This window comes from Galdieria sulphuraria (assembly GCF_000341285.1).
Source record: "Galdieria sulphuraria unplaced genomic scaffold scaf_19, whole genome shotgun sequence".
Lineage (NCBI taxonomy): Eukaryota > Rhodophyta > Bangiophyceae > Galdieriales > Galdieriaceae > Galdieria > Galdieria sulphuraria.
Window position 1 is genome coordinate 79,806 of NW_005178456.1, and position 15,071 is coordinate 94,876.

The 15,071-nt window shown below is 38.6% G+C and overlaps 8 protein-coding genes across 9 annotated transcripts; 6 read left to right on the top strand and 2 right to left on the bottom strand.

Annotated features, from left to right (window-relative positions):
- Window positions 1-15: 15 nt before the first annotated feature.
- On the top strand, window positions 16-1,216 carry Gasu_26060 (methylase-like protein). The gene is made up of 5 exons (XM_005706481.1): window positions 16-334; window positions 384-423; window positions 474-555; window positions 619-800; window positions 864-1,216. Exons 1-5 carry the CDS (start codon window positions 120-122, stop codon window positions 966-968), a joined length of 624 nt encoding a protein of 207 aa, XP_005706538.1. The 5' UTR covers window positions 16-119; the 3' UTR covers window positions 969-1,216.
- A 99-nt stretch (window positions 1,217-1,315) lies between these two features.
- On the top strand, window positions 1,316-4,166 carry Gasu_26070 (amine oxidase family protein). 2 transcript variants are annotated; one of them, XM_005706483.1, is made up of 9 exons: window positions 1,316-1,640; window positions 1,695-1,776; window positions 1,829-1,953; window positions 2,013-2,350; window positions 2,399-2,802; window positions 2,849-2,963; window positions 3,053-3,143; window positions 3,193-4,068; window positions 4,116-4,166. In XM_005706483.1, exons 1-9 carry the CDS (start codon window positions 1,318-1,320, stop codon window positions 4,129-4,131), a joined length of 2,370 nt encoding a protein of 789 aa, XP_005706540.1. In that variant the 5' UTR covers window positions 1,316-1,317; the 3' UTR covers window positions 4,132-4,166. The 2 variants fall into 2 exon arrangements, with proteins under 2 accessions (XP_005706540.1, XP_005706539.1); XM_005706482.1 differs by lacking the exon at window positions 4,116-4,166 and having other exon boundaries at window positions 2,849-3,636.
- Window positions 4,167-4,170: 4 nt separating this feature from the next.
- On the bottom strand, window positions 4,171-5,475 carry Gasu_26080 (phosphoribosylformimino-5-aminoimidazole carboxamide ribotide isomerase). The gene is made up of 4 exons (XM_005706484.1): window positions 4,687-5,475; window positions 4,563-4,638; window positions 4,406-4,504; window positions 4,171-4,351 (listed from the first exon to the last, which is right to left on the bottom strand). Exons 1-4 carry the CDS (start codon window positions 5,439-5,441, stop codon window positions 4,319-4,321), a joined length of 963 nt encoding a protein of 320 aa, XP_005706541.1. The 5' UTR covers window positions 5,442-5,475; the 3' UTR covers window positions 4,171-4,318.
- Window positions 5,476-5,535: 60 nt separating this feature from the next.
- Gasu_26090 (DNA polymerase delta subunit 1) lies at window positions 5,536-9,516 on the top strand. Its single transcript, XM_005706485.1, has 15 exons — window positions 5,536-6,104; window positions 6,155-6,373; window positions 6,421-6,677; window positions 6,728-6,968; window positions 7,024-7,182; window positions 7,229-7,285; window positions 7,332-7,489; window positions 7,542-7,674; window positions 7,723-8,124; window positions 8,178-8,348; window positions 8,409-8,561; window positions 8,617-8,790; window positions 8,840-9,055; window positions 9,106-9,184; window positions 9,236-9,516. The coding sequence occupies exons 1-15, from the start codon at window positions 5,544-5,546 to the stop codon at window positions 9,466-9,468; spliced, it is 3,213 nt and encodes a 1,070-aa protein (XP_005706542.1). The 5' UTR covers window positions 5,536-5,543; the 3' UTR covers window positions 9,469-9,516.
- Window positions 9,517-9,525: 9 nt separating this feature from the next.
- Gasu_26100 (uncharacterized protein) lies at window positions 9,526-10,076 on the top strand. Its single transcript, XM_005706486.1, has one exon. It carries the CDS (start codon window positions 9,546-9,548, stop codon window positions 10,044-10,046), a length of 501 nt encoding a protein of 166 aa, XP_005706543.1. The 5' UTR covers window positions 9,526-9,545; the 3' UTR covers window positions 10,047-10,076.
- Window positions 10,077-10,085: 9 nt separating this feature from the next.
- Gasu_26110 (uncharacterized protein) lies at window positions 10,086-11,442 on the top strand. The gene is made up of 10 exons (XM_005706487.1): window positions 10,086-10,169; window positions 10,219-10,308; window positions 10,360-10,465; window positions 10,509-10,650; window positions 10,695-10,775; window positions 10,828-10,872; window positions 10,926-10,953; window positions 11,002-11,093; window positions 11,142-11,202; window positions 11,252-11,442. Exons 1-10 carry the CDS (start codon window positions 10,114-10,116, stop codon window positions 11,397-11,399), a joined length of 849 nt encoding a protein of 282 aa, XP_005706544.1. The 5' UTR covers window positions 10,086-10,113; the 3' UTR covers window positions 11,400-11,442.
- An 8-nt stretch (window positions 11,443-11,450) lies between these two features.
- Gasu_26120 (uncharacterized protein) lies at window positions 11,451-12,535 on the bottom strand. Its single transcript, XM_005706488.1, has 2 exons — window positions 12,432-12,535; window positions 11,451-12,383 (listed from the first exon to the last, which is right to left on the bottom strand). The coding sequence occupies exons 1-2, from the start codon at window positions 12,507-12,509 to the stop codon at window positions 11,484-11,486; spliced, it is 978 nt and encodes a 325-aa protein (XP_005706545.1). The 5' UTR covers window positions 12,510-12,535; the 3' UTR covers window positions 11,451-11,483.
- Window positions 12,536-13,445: 910 nt separating this feature from the next.
- Window positions 13,446-15,062, top strand: Gasu_26130 (GTP-binding protein Era). Its single transcript, XM_005706489.1, has 4 exons — window positions 13,446-13,955; window positions 14,006-14,201; window positions 14,253-14,623; window positions 14,680-15,062. Exons 1-4 carry the CDS (start codon window positions 13,536-13,538, stop codon window positions 14,863-14,865), a joined length of 1,173 nt encoding a protein of 390 aa, XP_005706546.1. The 5' UTR covers window positions 13,446-13,535; the 3' UTR covers window positions 14,866-15,062.
- The last annotated feature ends 9 nt before the right edge of the window (window positions 15,063-15,071 follow it).

Genomic DNA, 15,071 nt, shown 5'->3' on the forward strand with positions numbered 1-15,071 from the left:
AGATGAAGAATTGCTGTCAAGTTGTTATTGTTCGAATTTTATTTCCTTTTTTGTGAAGTGTAAAAATGCTCTTTATTCACTGGATGGGATGGGATGATTCAATTTTCCGTAAAAGATAAATGCAGCTTTGGCAAATAGAAGAGTTGCTTGCAGACTTGAAAACGTTTGAAAACCCCAACATTTTTTGGGAACAATATACGACACCGCCTCATATAGCTGCGTTTTTGGTCCAGATAGCAGAAAACTCTTTTGGAGACTTGAAAGGAAAACTGGTGGCAGATCTTGGCTGTGGTACTGGTATGCTTTGTGCAGCTATGCATTATTTCGGGGCCAAGTATTTGAGTTTTTACTTAACTCCACAGTAGCTAAAATATTGTGTATAGTAGCATTGTCGGAATTGACGTGGACGAATCGGCTCTTGCAGTAAGCAATATTCACACCATGTTCCTAGTTATTTCATTCGTTGGATATAGATTGCCAAAGTAAACACCATTCAGTGTGGCCTTCCAGTGGAGTTATTGCAATCCAATATAACTGAACTTCCTTTCAATTCAGGTAAGGTGGTATTAACTATGACGTGCATTTGTATTTGGCCATAATAGATATTTTGTCATATAGCTGTCTTCGATACCGTTGTTATGAATCCTCCTTTTGGTACTAGAAGAAAAGGAATCGACGTAGTGTTTCTTGAGAAAGCCATCGAAATTGTATATCCTGGAGGATCGATATACTCTCTTCATAAGACTTGTACTCGCAGTTACTTGTACAGAAAGATTCTCCAGCGAAAATGTGAAGGAGAGGTTATTTGTGTATTCGATATTGTGTATAATGGTTAAGTGATATCGATTTTCTTCCAATTTTAGGTATTGGGGAAGTTTATATTTAATCTATCCAAAACCTTTGCTTTTCATAGAATGGAATCTATGGATATCGAAGTAGATTTGTGGAGACTGAAAAGGAAGAAATAATTGGTTTTCATTTGTAAGCTGATAGTTGCTAAACTTGTCAATATGCAGTCAATTCTCTTGTACAAACCGTTGTACTGAATATTCTCCTATTGAATTTCTTCAACTATCTTGCAAACATGTTTTTGTTGTTCTTTAGTTGAAATGTTCTTTAAACATTCCTCTAATATCGAGAATGAAATAATATCTTTTGACACAACTTGTAAAGAATTGTTGTAGAAGAGTCAATAGTTATACAATCTTTAATCAAAAAGTTTCACAACCATGAGAGATAGATATCGAGTTGATCATTTGGTAGAATAGACGCAATGCAATCTCCGTGATCTGTCTCTCAAGCACTTTCGAAAGTCTTATGTCTTTTGTTAGCTGTGACATGTTTTTGAAGCCTTTTAATTTCAAAAGCAGTTGGCGATATGGAAAACTTTCAGTACATAACCGAAACAATTACCTTTTGAAAAGAGTTTCAATATTCTGTAAAGTACAAGTAGCCATCATTGGAGGTGGTATAGCGGGCCTTACGGTAGCTTCTATTTTGCAGAAATATAACGTTGACTACTGTTTATTGGAAGCAAAACCTTATCTGGGAGGTAGAGTTGCTACAGATAATGTCAAAGGCTTTTTATTGGATCACGGGTTTCAAGTTTTTATCGAAAGCTATCCAGAAGTCAAGCAATTGTAGGTATTCGAGGCTTACACGTTTCAAAAAGACTGATGTTGAAATATGTCAAGTATCGACATCAGTAGTTTGAGTTTGCAATATTTTGAACCAGGTGCCTTGATAAGAACAAATACTGGTTTCCATCTTGTAGCTGTTGGTTCATTGTTTCTATTCTTGTCAAAAATGCCCTTAATATTCTTTTTAGGACCCCTTTCGTAGACCCTTATCTATCTTTCAAAGTATCCAGAGCCCTATAGGAAATCTTTCCGATAAATTAAGAGTTGCTTGGCTGAGGAATCGACTCTCAACCAGTTTGATACAAAGAAGTCAGTAAGTAATATTCAGTTGCTGACTCCCTTTTGCTTTCATTTATTGAAAATTTCTACTAGTCATAAGAGGTTTCTTTCGACAGAAGAGTATCTTGAGTCGTTTGGCTTCTCTTCTTCCATTATGCAACAATTCTTTCGTCCCTTCTTACGCGGCATTTATTTGTCCGAATTAGAAGACCAATACTTTGAAGACTTTTTGTTCATATTTTCCATGTTTTCTAAATGCTATGCTTCATTACCAGCCAAAGGAATGGGAAGTATCCCTGCACAGTTGGCTTCGTCCCTGGATCCTCACTCCATTCGTCTGAATACCAAAGTTGACTCATTGCGTGGACGACAACTAGAGTTGAATGGCGATGAACAATTGATGGCTCAGAAAGTTGTCATTGCAACTGACGGTTTGTATATTATCCACTTGAAGATACCATTTTTCATGGAGTTGTTAGGACCTCATGCATCGCAGTTGTTAGGTTCTGCATCCAATATCCCTTCCTATTCTTCTTCCTGTTGTTTATATTTTTCGAGTTCTCTGCCAACCCCAGTTTCATTACCAATCCTCATTTTGAATGGCACAGTTGAAATATCTTCTTCTATTATCAACAATATTTGCTTTCCTAACAAAATCGCACCTTCGTATGCACCTTCCGATCGCAACTTGGTATCTGTGAATCTCCGACTTGATGAGACAGAGTTACCGTTGGATGAATTAGTAACCAAAGCAAAGAATGAACTTGAGAAATGGTTCGACCCTGATGTGGTGCAAGAGTGGCAGTTCCTTCAATCCTATCGAATAGACCATGCGTTACCTAAGCGAACTTCAAGTATTATTTCCGATCCCCCTCCTAACAAGGTAAGAGTATGCTCCATGTACTAGTCATTATTTTCCATTTTGCAAGGTTTCTGAGGATGTTTTCCTTTGTGGGGACTATTGTGATAGCCCTACTCTCAATGGAGCTATGGCATCTGGACGTCGAACTGCTATACAAGTATTGTCTTCTTTGGGAATGAAAGGTTCGATATGAAATGAACCATTGGACAATTCCCAGAAAATATTCCGCAATGAACCAACTTGAAGTTTTTCTTTCCTTTTCTCTATTTAGATATTCACGAAAATGACCAAGTTCACTTCGAGTTGGTACTTACAAGAAACTCTGACGAGTCTATGCGTAGAACAAGAGAAGAATACAAAAAGTAAGCACCAACTTTCTTTAGCTATGTCTCACTTTCATCCATAACCAAGGCACTGTTTCTTATTGATATCGTTCTTGTTGTTATTGACGGGTTGTGACAAACGGAAAGACGTTGTTACCCAGTCTCACTTATTGCCCACCAACCAGTGTATTCCTTGTCCTTTCTATAAGAACAGCAATGAGACTTGTTATTGTTGTTTTCATCCAAACCAAATACGAAAGAACCCAAAAATAACGGCTTTACTAGCAGTTCGCAACGTCGAGTCAACGTTATTCCTTGGGATACGACACTTAACTGAATTCTGTGATAGCATCGTGGTACTGGACGATCACTCCAGCGACAACACTATTCTCGAGTTACAACTGTTATCGCGATATTATCCAATTGAAGCCATTATCTACTTTACTAGCCAATGGAGCAAACGAGACGAACTTGGAGACAGACAAATTCTACTAGAAATGGGAAGACTGCTTCGGAGTACCCATTTCGTGATTATAGACTATGACGAAATATTCGCTGCTGACTGTGTTTCCAATGGACGACTACGAGAACAAATACTTCGACTACCTCGAGGTCATTCGTTGTATATTCCGTGGATTTTTCCATGGAATGGTACTCGATATCACGCAAAACCACTTCATACTGGATTGAACCTTCTCAACCGATCGCTTTCCACTATCTTCGCGGATCATGAAAGCTTGGAATACCCTACCACATCTTCAACTAGAACGTCGACAGAAATGAGCATTCATATTGGTCGCATTCCTAACTTTCGAAACGGTAGCAAAACGACCACATGGTTGGCCAACGAGTGTAAAATATTGGATCTTCGTTTTGTATCTTTACATAACTTGGAGAAAAAATTACTTTGGTATGATGCTTTGGGACGAATATTTAACGTTTCCAGAGATGTAAGAGGCAAAGTGTTTCGAATCAATGATATGCATTTTTGTCTGGAACCTATGTCTCAAGAGTGGATTCGTTATAGTTACTTCGATCCTTCTCTATTTTACGATTCCGACGAATGGCGATGCAAACAACTTCGTAAGTGGAAGCTTGAATATCCCCATTTGTTCTCCAATGAATGTAACGACTGTGAAATTGCCAATCGCAAGCATCCCTATTGTCATCACAAAAACCTTTCTGAACAGTAATCATATGAGAAATGATGACTTTTAGTCGACTCGATGCATTCTTAAATGTTGCCACTGTTATAAAGAAATGTTAGAGCCATAACTTATGGAATATTCTCTTGACCCTACTTTTACAAGTTCATCGTATGACATACTTCCTCCGAATAGGTCCAATGCACTACCGACAGTAAAATCTACTCTGCCTTTGCCAAGTTTCTCAATGAGTTCCTGAAAGCGTAATAAAGACGTTATCCCAATATCCATCAATTTCCGAACAACCATATACCACATCTTCCATATTACGAATGCCTCCAGCATATGTACAAATTTTCGGTGAGTAGTCACTCAATAATGAAACCAAACTAAGCAGCTTATCAGATTGGAAACAACTTGCCAACAACAAAACTTACTCTCGATCAATTCCTTGTTTTTTTCCTTCCATATCAACAGCATGAACCAAAAATTCATCGCAGTAATCGCTTAGAAGATTTAAATTTTGATCATTCAATTGGAACTTTGTCAAAATTTGCCAAAGATTGGTACACACAAAGTAGTGACCGTCGATCTTCCGAGCGCTCAAATCCAGAACCAGTCGCTTCGGATGGACCAACTTGGCAACTTGCTCTAGGCGTTCAAAGTAAAAATGCCCGTCTCGAAATACATAGGAAGTAATAATAACGTGACTCGCTCCTTGCATCAACCAAAATTCAGCATTCTGTGGTGTGATACCTCCACCGACTTGTAGGCCTTGTGGAAACGCCTGAATAGCAGCCTTGGCTGCCTGTACATTCCCATTTCCAAGCATAATGACGTGCCCCCCATATAACTCATCCCTTGCATACCTTCTTGCGTAGGCATCGGGTTCTAGTTCGCTTTCAAAATTGGTGATTAGATTTTTCTTTCCAGCTTGTTGGTCATTTAAAGAGCTTCCTACAATTTGCTTCACTTTGCCTTCATGAATATCGATGCAGGGTCGAAAGCGAGTATTGCGTTTGGGAGAAGCAGAAACGCTGGCAACGTAGTGAAAACTGTGGAAACGTTTTCTCTTACAGTGCCACAAATGTTCTCGATCTAAACTATACTGTAGGCGATTCTGGCGAAGTTTTGTGGAAACATGACCACAAGAGCCAACAAACAACAGTCTGCTCTTCCCAGTAGGAAACATCCTTCTCTATTTCGGAATTGGGGTGATCCAGAGAAGAAAAATGTAAATTTCACATTTTGGCGCTTATTTCTTGTGAGGCATTTTCAAAAACAAAACTTTGAAATGGATTCCTCTGCCTCACCCATAGACGACGATAGCATCATTCAAGAAAGTTTGCTATATGATTCAGAGAAACAGGAAATTTTAGAGCCCGTTGAATACACACAAACACGCTCTAAGTTTCAACACTTGTTTTCATCTTATGCTAGAGCAGGTAGTCCTCTTCTCTTTGGTGAAGACGCAGGGAACTTGAGAATTCTTCAGCTCGACGTCGACTATGAAATCGTTCAAAAGGATACATTTTTAGAAGACTCGAGTTCTGCGGCTGTTCTTCGAATTTATGGTGTCACGGAGGGTGGTAACAGTGTCTTGGCTCGAGTGCACGGTTTTCGTCCGTTTTTCTTCATTATTTGTCCCTCTCAGTTTGACCCAGCGGACCTTCCAGCCATTAAGGAGAGTCTCGAAAAACGTGCACGGGCAGTGTCTTCTATGAAAAACTGTCAAGGCCCTATCATACATGATTTGGAAATATTTGAAGGTCGTTCGCTGTTATATTTTGTTCCGAGCGATCCGCTCATTCGTTTTTTGAAAATTACTGTGGCACTCCCATCATATGTTAGACAGGTTTGTAGATATTTTATCCAAACCTTAATAGCATCACTTATATCACTTAGCTGGCTCAAATTTTAGAAAGGGGTGATATAGATTTCTCTCCATACGAGGAATCGCGCTATTCGACGTTTGAAGCTTCTGTAGATTTCATATTAAGATTCATGATTGAAACAAACATGTATGGCTGTTCGTGGGTAGAAATGCCATCAAACAGATATCATCTCCCGGAAAAACAAACTTCGCATATGCAGTTCGAAATTGATATTCATTACACCCATTTGGTAAGAAATATCTCCTCGATTTAGATTAGTTTTCATTTCATGGTCAGGTATGTCATGCACCTCATGGTGAATGGCTTAAAACAGCACCCATTCGTATACTTTCATTTGATATAGAATGTGCTGGAAGACCCGGAGTCTTTCCAGAGCCGGAACACGACCAAGTAATACAAATTGCTAATTATATGACGGAAACAGGAAAATCAGAACCAATTGCTCGGACAGTTTTAACTTTAGGTTCATGTGCACCTATCGCTGGTGCAAAGGTACTCAGTTTTGATTCTGAAGCAGAATTATTGGAGGCTTGGTAAGGATTAACTTGAATCTTCTGCTGGAATTCATCTGAACTTTACCAAGGGTTTCCTTTCTTTGTGCTACGGACCCTGACATTTTGACAGGATATAATATAGTCAATTTTGATCTTCCATATCTACTTAATCGCGCAAGTGTGTTGCATTTATCCTCTTTTCCATTTCTTGGACGATTGATGGGAGTCATGACGAAAATGCACGACACGAGACTGAGCTCCAGTGCTTTTGGAACACATGAAAGCAAAGCATTCACGATGAATGGGCGAATTATTGTGGATATGTTGCAGGTGCATTCTCGTAGATGTCTCATTTTTTCAATCAATAATGAGTTTTGTCCTTTAGATCCTTGTACGTGACTACAAGCTGCGTTCTTATTCCTTGAATTCTGTATCTTTTGAATTTCTCGGTGAACAGAAGGAGGATGTTCACCATTCGATCATAACTGAATTGTTCCATGGAAATGAAAACACTAGAAGGAGACTGGCAGTATACTGTTTGAAAGTAATGAATATGATGACTTATTTTGCAAATCTCATTCCTATTTTAGGATGCTTATCTTCCACATCGATTAATGGAGAAATTAATGTCTCTCACAAATTATATGGTGAGTTGAGACAAAGTTCACTACTGAACAAGTTAAATTCCCTTAGGAACTGGCACGTGTAGCAGGAATTCCACTGGCATGGCTACTCTCGAGAGGACACATGATCAAAGTTGTCAGTCTGCTTCATAGGAAGGCATTTCCCGAAAGTTTATTGATTCCGGATTTGAAGAATACTAGCCACAATTCTTCAGAGGAAGCAGAAAGGTTAGTTGATGATTGTTTGACTTGTCGACAACGTTTTAATCCTTTTTTCCAGTTATGAAGGCGCAACCGTAATCGAACCAAAACGTGGATTTTACAAGATGCCCATCGCAACATTAGACTTTGCTTCATTATACCCCTCTATTATGATGGCACATAATATTTGTTATTCTACTCTAGTTCGGAAAGTATGAAAATTGGCATTCGCTGTTGTAACCATTTCTTAGTATCAATAGGACCGTGTGAAATACTTGAAGCCTGAAGACTATATCAAATCACCAAGTGGAGACTGCTATGTTCGTCCATCAGTGAAAAAGGGAGTGTTATCCAAAATTTTAGAAGATTTGCTTTCAGCTCGCAAAGTAGCAAAAAGAGAGTTAGAACAGGCGACAGACCCGTTTCTAAGATCTGTCCTAAATGGACGACAGTTGGCTTTGAAGATTTCAGCTAACGCTGTTTATGGATTCACTGGAGCATCTCGTGGAAAGCTTCCATGTACCGAAATTTCAGCTTCCATCACAGCTTTTGGTCGCCGGATGATTGAGACTACCAAGTCCCTGGTTGAGTCCAAATTTCCATCCAGTGTAGTGATTTACGGAGACACAGACTCAGTGATGGTAAAATTTAGAGACGACTTGGTTGGTAAAACTTGGTTATGGATAGGAATCTGTTTCTTACATCGTGTCCACAGACTTTAGAGGAGTCGATGTCTTTAGGTCAACAAGCTGCTGATATCATTTCCCAAAGTTTTCCGAAGCCTATTAAGTTGGAGTTTGAAAAATGTTATTATCCTTATCTTTTGATTCAGAAGAAGAGATATGCTGGGTTACTTTGGACGAAGACGGAAACCTATGATAAGATGGTGCGTATGTTGTCTCTATGCTAAGTCACAGTGAATTCAATTGTGGAGTTATAATATTAGGATTGTAAAGGAATCGAGACTGTGAGACGTGATAATTGCAAGTTAGTAGCTAATGTTGTATCTAAAGTCCTTGAGAAGCTACTTGTCGAACGCGATGTACAAGGCGCTATTGACTTTGTAAAGAAAACCATTTCAGACCTTTTGCAAAACAAGGTGGTTGAAATCAATCGAATTGTAGATACTGGTTGCTAAGGGTATTTTAAATTAGGTTGATATTTCCTTATTGGTAATTTCTAAGGAACTATCCAAGGCAGCTGCCGATTATGATGCCAATCAAGCACACGTCACTTTATATAAGAAGCTTTATCAACGTGATCCAGGTTCCGCACCCTCGTTAGGCGATCGAATTCCTTACGTTACCATAAAAGGACGTAAGGATCAGGTATGTTGAGTCTAATGAAGTTACATTTCCGTTCATGCCTGCTTTCTAGCCTGCACATGAGAGAGCTGAAGATCCTATATACGTTTTGGAGCATAATTTGCCTTTAGACACGGAATACTATCTAAAAAATATGTTGCGAAAGCCACTGGAGCGCATCTTTGAACCCATTATAGGCAAAAATGTTTCGAGTTTGTTTGAAGGTGAACATACCCGTTCTATCACAGTTACTACTCCAAGTACAGGTGGTATTATGCGTTTTACAAAAGTACGTTATTTCTTTTCTTGAATGCTGTTTCATTTCATACCATTGTTCAGGTTTCTGTTACTTGTCTTGGTTGCCGAACTCCTATTCCGCAAACTGAAAGCAAGGAACCGCTTTGTAAATACTGTAAAGGTATATGTCCTTTTCTTTGGATTCATTTTAGTTTATCCATTTCGTGTCTAGCAAATGAAGCTTCTATATATGAGAAAATTCTTTGCAATGTGCGTGAATATGAACGTCAATATGCCATGTTATGGACTCAGTGTCAGAGATGTATGGGTTCCATCTGTCAAGATGTTTTATGTTCCAATAGCGATTGTCCTATCTTCTATAGGCGTCGCAAAGTTCAAAAGGATTTGGAAGATACTTCAAAACAACTTGAACGATTCGAAATTCTTCCTCCTCCATCATGGTAGTAGTAAGGCTGTAATAGGAAATCTTTTAGATTTTGTTGTAGTCACTTTCTCTTGGTTAGTATTTTGGGCCACACCTTATGTCTCACAAGAAAAGAAATAAACCTATTGGTGGGAAGGAGGGTGTAGTTTTTGATCGGCCTGTGCCCAAGTTTCTGCAATCCTACGTGCAGTCACCAACAGAACAAGTCGATGGAGAAGCCAAATGGGAGAGACAAACTGAAGAAGTCAACGTCCAACAAGAAATAGCCAACTTAAGAAAGCAAGGGTTTCATATAGAGCCTGACCCTTGTTATACCGAAAGAACCCTTTCGTCGTCAACTATGGACCAACCAAGCAATGACTCGTGGAAGCAGTCAGAGAGTAAGGAATCACCGAACCCTTCCCCTCTTTTGGATAATAGAAAAGGAGCATCGCCATCTTCACGTGGTAGAAACCAAACAATAGCAAATATTGGCATTAGAAAGCGACAGAATACGACATCTAACAGGGTCACTCAAAAGGAGAACAAAAAGTTATCAACCCATCGTGCAAAAGTTGTGGATAGACAACTCCTTTCTTTTCAAGAACAAGATGAATAATAGTTGTATTTAGAAAACATGGCATAGATGATGAGTTTTTTTGGTTACAAGTTGGTGGTGGGCAAACATGCCTTTGATAGTATTATGTGGTTATCCACTGAGTGGAAAGACAACTTTTGCTCGGCAAGTCTTGAACCACTATCTCTTGTATCTATATTTATGGAATATTTAGTAAACTTGAAAGTATATGTGAACAGAAAAAAGTGGCTTGTTTCTCGAAAAGTGATGGAGACCTTAATGAACCGAGAGATCTCCTTTACAGGTACGTAAGTCGTTTCTTTCGAACAAAGGGAAAGCAAAATGGTGTCTTTAGAGACTCCAAAGCAGAGAAAACGACGAGAGCAAGACTTCGGACCGAAATAGAACGCGTCTTGGACAAAGAATCTTTGGTTATCTGTGACTCGCTAAACTACATCAAAGTTCGTTTTTCGTTGAACGTTTCTCCAACTCATAGAAACTTAGGGTTATCGATATGAGTTGTTTTGTCTAGCACGTTCGTTGAACACACAATATGCTTTGGTATTCTGTATAAGCTCCAGGGAACAAGTGATGCAACGAAATTATCTTCTCAAACAAGAAAACGGAGACTACTATTCCGATGAAGGTAAGTTTTTACAGTTACGCTGTTCTTATTTTCAACAAGTTTAGTTTTACGAGGTTTGATGGAACGGTTCGAACCCCCGTTATCGGAGAATCGTTGGGAGCGGCCTCCTTTTGTAGTTGACGAAAGTAAAGGAGTTGCTGATTCTTCTTTTCGTTGTTGTGCTGATGCTTTTGAAAGATACTGACGTGGATAGGGAATGCGAACAAATCATTTCGTTTTGCAGTAAGTAGTTGTTGTTGTTGTTGAAAGTGGTCGAAAGTGACTTTTCTTTTTAGAAGACGCAAAGGTAGCTTTGCGAGCTGTGTATGTATTGCTAGTTGTAAAGTAATTTTGGTCTCACTCCATTCCAAGTATTGCAACAAAGAAACTGCCTGTAACTGCTAACAATATTTTGGAACAAGCGGAAAAGGTGACTCAACGAATTGAAACACAGATATTTGAAAGTAAGTTGGATAAAAAGATCGGAAATCTTTCTTCATATATTTTTTCAGGATGCGAGCCCTATATTCCTTTACAACTGGCAGAATCTTCGCATGTCTTTCAATCCTCTAGGTAAGCAAAGAGGAGAGGAGTTTCCAACTTCATCTCAATATGATAGCAGAAAAGTGACTTTAGCTGAGTTAAGAAAAATAAGAAGAAGCTTCATGAGAGTGATTCAGAAGAATCTTTCATCTTATCACAGTGAAAGGGAAATAGCCGATAGTTTTGTGGAATATCTAAACACACAGCTACAGCAAGCACGACATTGATTTTTACATAAACGCATATTTCGATAAAACAAAAACGCACACGTCAAAATCCACAAACATTACAATTGCAAATAACTAAATAGCCTATGATGAAACCAAGATACGAGTAATTTGGTCTTGCAAGTGTTCAGGAATACCTTTGCGCTTCCATTTCTTCATCTTCCCAGACGACTGAAGCGTATCCCATGCAGTGACAATCTTATCATACACAATAGTACTGCAGTTTAGGTGCTGTTCCAAGTCGGACATATTTAAACAAGTCTCAAGAGCTTCTTTCAGAGCAATCGACCCGTTGGTACATCCAAATTTTTCAGCATAAAACGCCGAGATATTAACAAGGTGATCGTAGCAAGCAACAGATTCATTGACCAACGACAAATTTCCACAAATACAACCACCAATACGCACGATGTCTTTTCTATAAACTGTTTTACAAGTATTATAAGCTTGACGACCTTCTTCGCCAAGATGCTCCAAAAACATTTGGTGCTTGTGGTGATGCTTTCGTTGAGTAGAAACCTTAATGAGCATATCATCGCCTTCACGCACAGTAGACACTTTTGCTTCATCAAATCTGGCCTCCAACGGGAGCTCCAAGCTTTCCTCCACTGTTACGGGTTGACCTTCTCTCTCCGCGACGGCACGAACCCTCAGAACGCCTTCTTCAACGTACGCTTCAACTGGGGCATTACGGTGAGTTTCAGGGACTTTCCATCTAGCTACTAGCTTGTGGTCCTTCAAGCGCTCTAAGCGGATGGTTCCCTGAGGCTGCTCCTCTGACGACACTTCACCTTTCAAGTTTTCCACTCCTCTCTTATTTCGTTTCCAGACATCATTTATCCCATCCAGAGACTTTCCAAAACGGTCTTTTCCAACATGTCTCCCTTTCAAGTAGTCTCTCCTGGGCGCAAAAGAATTGTCCTCTTTGGTGCCTGTCCTACTATTCAAAACTTCACTCCGAGCTTTCAGTTTTCCACGGTGCGCCTAAAGGGTATTCTTATACAACCAACTACAAAAACTAAACAATCCTACCTCTGAGAGACTTACAAGGATAACTAAAATAGCTAGTGTCAACAGGTATTTGCGCCAGTCACGTGATCCTCTTGACATAACTACAATTTTCAAATGGGCTTCGGAAGAAGAAGTGCACACGTTGTCTTTTAAATGAAAAGTCCCTGGCGATTGGACACCGTTCCAAGTGAACAACATTGGAACCTTCGTGTCTCTTCTGGAAATTCATTTTCTCCGATTACACGTTAGGGCCCAATTTCGATTAGAACGCTGCATTCTAGAAAATGAAACTTGAGTAATAATTTTATTGGACATTATAAAGAACTGTTGTTTGCGTTTGTTATAGGAAGCGTAGTAAAGTTCAGTGAGAAAAAACTCAAATGAAAAGGTCTTTATAAAAGAGTATTTAACGAAAGATTTTCTCTTTTTCTGAAATTAATTACCAAGTTGAAATCTCTGAAGCTATCGTCAGTACGAAACTACTCCTTGGCATGAGAAATAAATTTCTTCCATTGCGTAGCATATTAAAATTCGGCATGCCCGAAATTTAATCACTCAAAGAAAAGCTGAATAAAGAACTTTCACTACTATCCAGACAATAGAATCAGTAACTGGACAAACAACTTTATTTTCATCATCACCAACGCTGCTTTTAAATTCAGAGCAGTTCGTCAATTGATTGTTTGGCGCTGAATAACTATAAAGAGCATTTCTATTGCTTCTTGTACTGACAAAGAAATAAATAATTTGATGAAAAATAATTTTAATTCTTAGTCGTCAAACTATTCCTTTCATAAAATTCCCTTAATAAACAAGATGTACATGCTAATAGAATTTAATTTGAGCACTCTTTTATTGTAGCTTTAATGTTAAATTTTTCTTTTTAGAATTAATTGGCTTTTTAATGTTCAAACTGTTACAGTGTTTTATTGTACTTGATAATGATATTATTTTTTAATCAAATCAAAAGTAGTTGCATTTGTTTTTTTTTCGTTTTTTCATTTCAAGTACTTGCAAAAATTAGAACAAAGAAAACTTTGAAATATCGTCTCACGCTTCTGTTCAGATAATGACCCCCCGCTTAATTGTACTACATCCTTTATTGAACCAGTTTCGCTAGTTTTTATGTTTCTAACAAACACTGTTGTTTCAGAAACTTGTTTTTATATTTCGCAGTCCTGTTGTATCCTATCAAAGAGACGTTTTAGGCTTGTTTGTAGAAGAAACTTGTCGGTTTCGAAGTTTCTTGCTTGTAGTTTCAACCAAAGTCTACTTTTGAGGAAAGGTTTAGAATTGGATGCTTTTTCTCTTTCTCCTCGTAGGTCTTTCTGTTCTTTAAATGCTTCACTAGACGGTGTTACAGAATCAACAGACGAGACCAAGTTTGGTTTTATTGCTCTTTTAGGCAGGACAAACTCAGGGAAGTCGACACTTTTGAACGCTCTAGTTGAAACGAAAGTAGCTATTGTTACTCCGAAGGTGCAGACCACTCGAACCAAAGTAGTTGGAATCCTTACTCAGGGTAATTCGCAACTTGCTTTCATGGTCAGTTTCGATGTCTATTTTTGTAGCGCTAGTATTGATTGAGTTGTTAGGACACTCCAGGAATGTTTACTCCAAAGAAGCGTTTAGAGCGAGCTATGATTGAGGTTGCTAGGAAAGCTCAATATGAAGCAGATTTGATTGTTCTTGTGGTGGATGTTAGCAAAGCTCTACGTTCTGGAGACGATACTTTGGATGAAACGACGTTAGAAATAGCGAAATTATGTAGTCATCGAAAAACAAGTTCAGGTAAAACATTTTTGTTCTTCTGTCATGTATTGTGTAAACTATTTTGGTTAGAATTATTTCTTTGTTTGAACAAAGTGGATCTCGTTTCAGTTCCTCAGTTAAAGCGTGTGGAAACTGTTGTTGTGACAAGTTTCAATTTGTCGTTTCGTGAAATTTTCAAAGTATCGGCACTTCATGGTCAAGGTGTTCGTGAAATGAGGGATGCATTGATACCATTTCTACCTCAAGGTCCTTGGCTATTTGATCCAGACGATATGACCAGCATGTCCATGAGATCTTACGCAGCAGAAATTACTCGAGAGAAACTTATCTTGAAATTGAAGCAAGAAATTCCATATGCTATAGCTGTAGAAACGGTGGATTGGAAAGACTACTCAGATGGCTCGATCAGAATTTTGCAGCACATATTTGTAGAGCGCGAAGTGAGTGATCGTATCATGAGAATGTTCATTGTTGTTGATATGTTTTGCAATGATAGAGCCAAAAAGTTATTATAATAGGCCGTCGTGGTCAAAATTTGAAACAACTGGGAATAGAAACTCGACAAGAACTTGCTCAAATTTTTGGAAAACCTGTACATTTATTTCTTCAAGTGAAAATTCGTAAGGATTGGAGTGAGGATGTCGAGTACTATAAAAATTGGGGTTTGAAGTATCGAGTATGAGAGAAGAGTTCAGTCACTCGTGGAATGAGTTGGGAAATATATAAACGTGTTTTTTAAGAGCTGTTGTGTGTGTCCTGAAAAGGTAAGAAACTATAGCGAAATTTTCATGGGAGACAATCAATCAAACCGAAAAGTCACTCTTGTCGTAAAGACCTCGTGGGTAGTAGTCTCATAAAAAGAAAATTTTATACGCTTCATTTTGATAT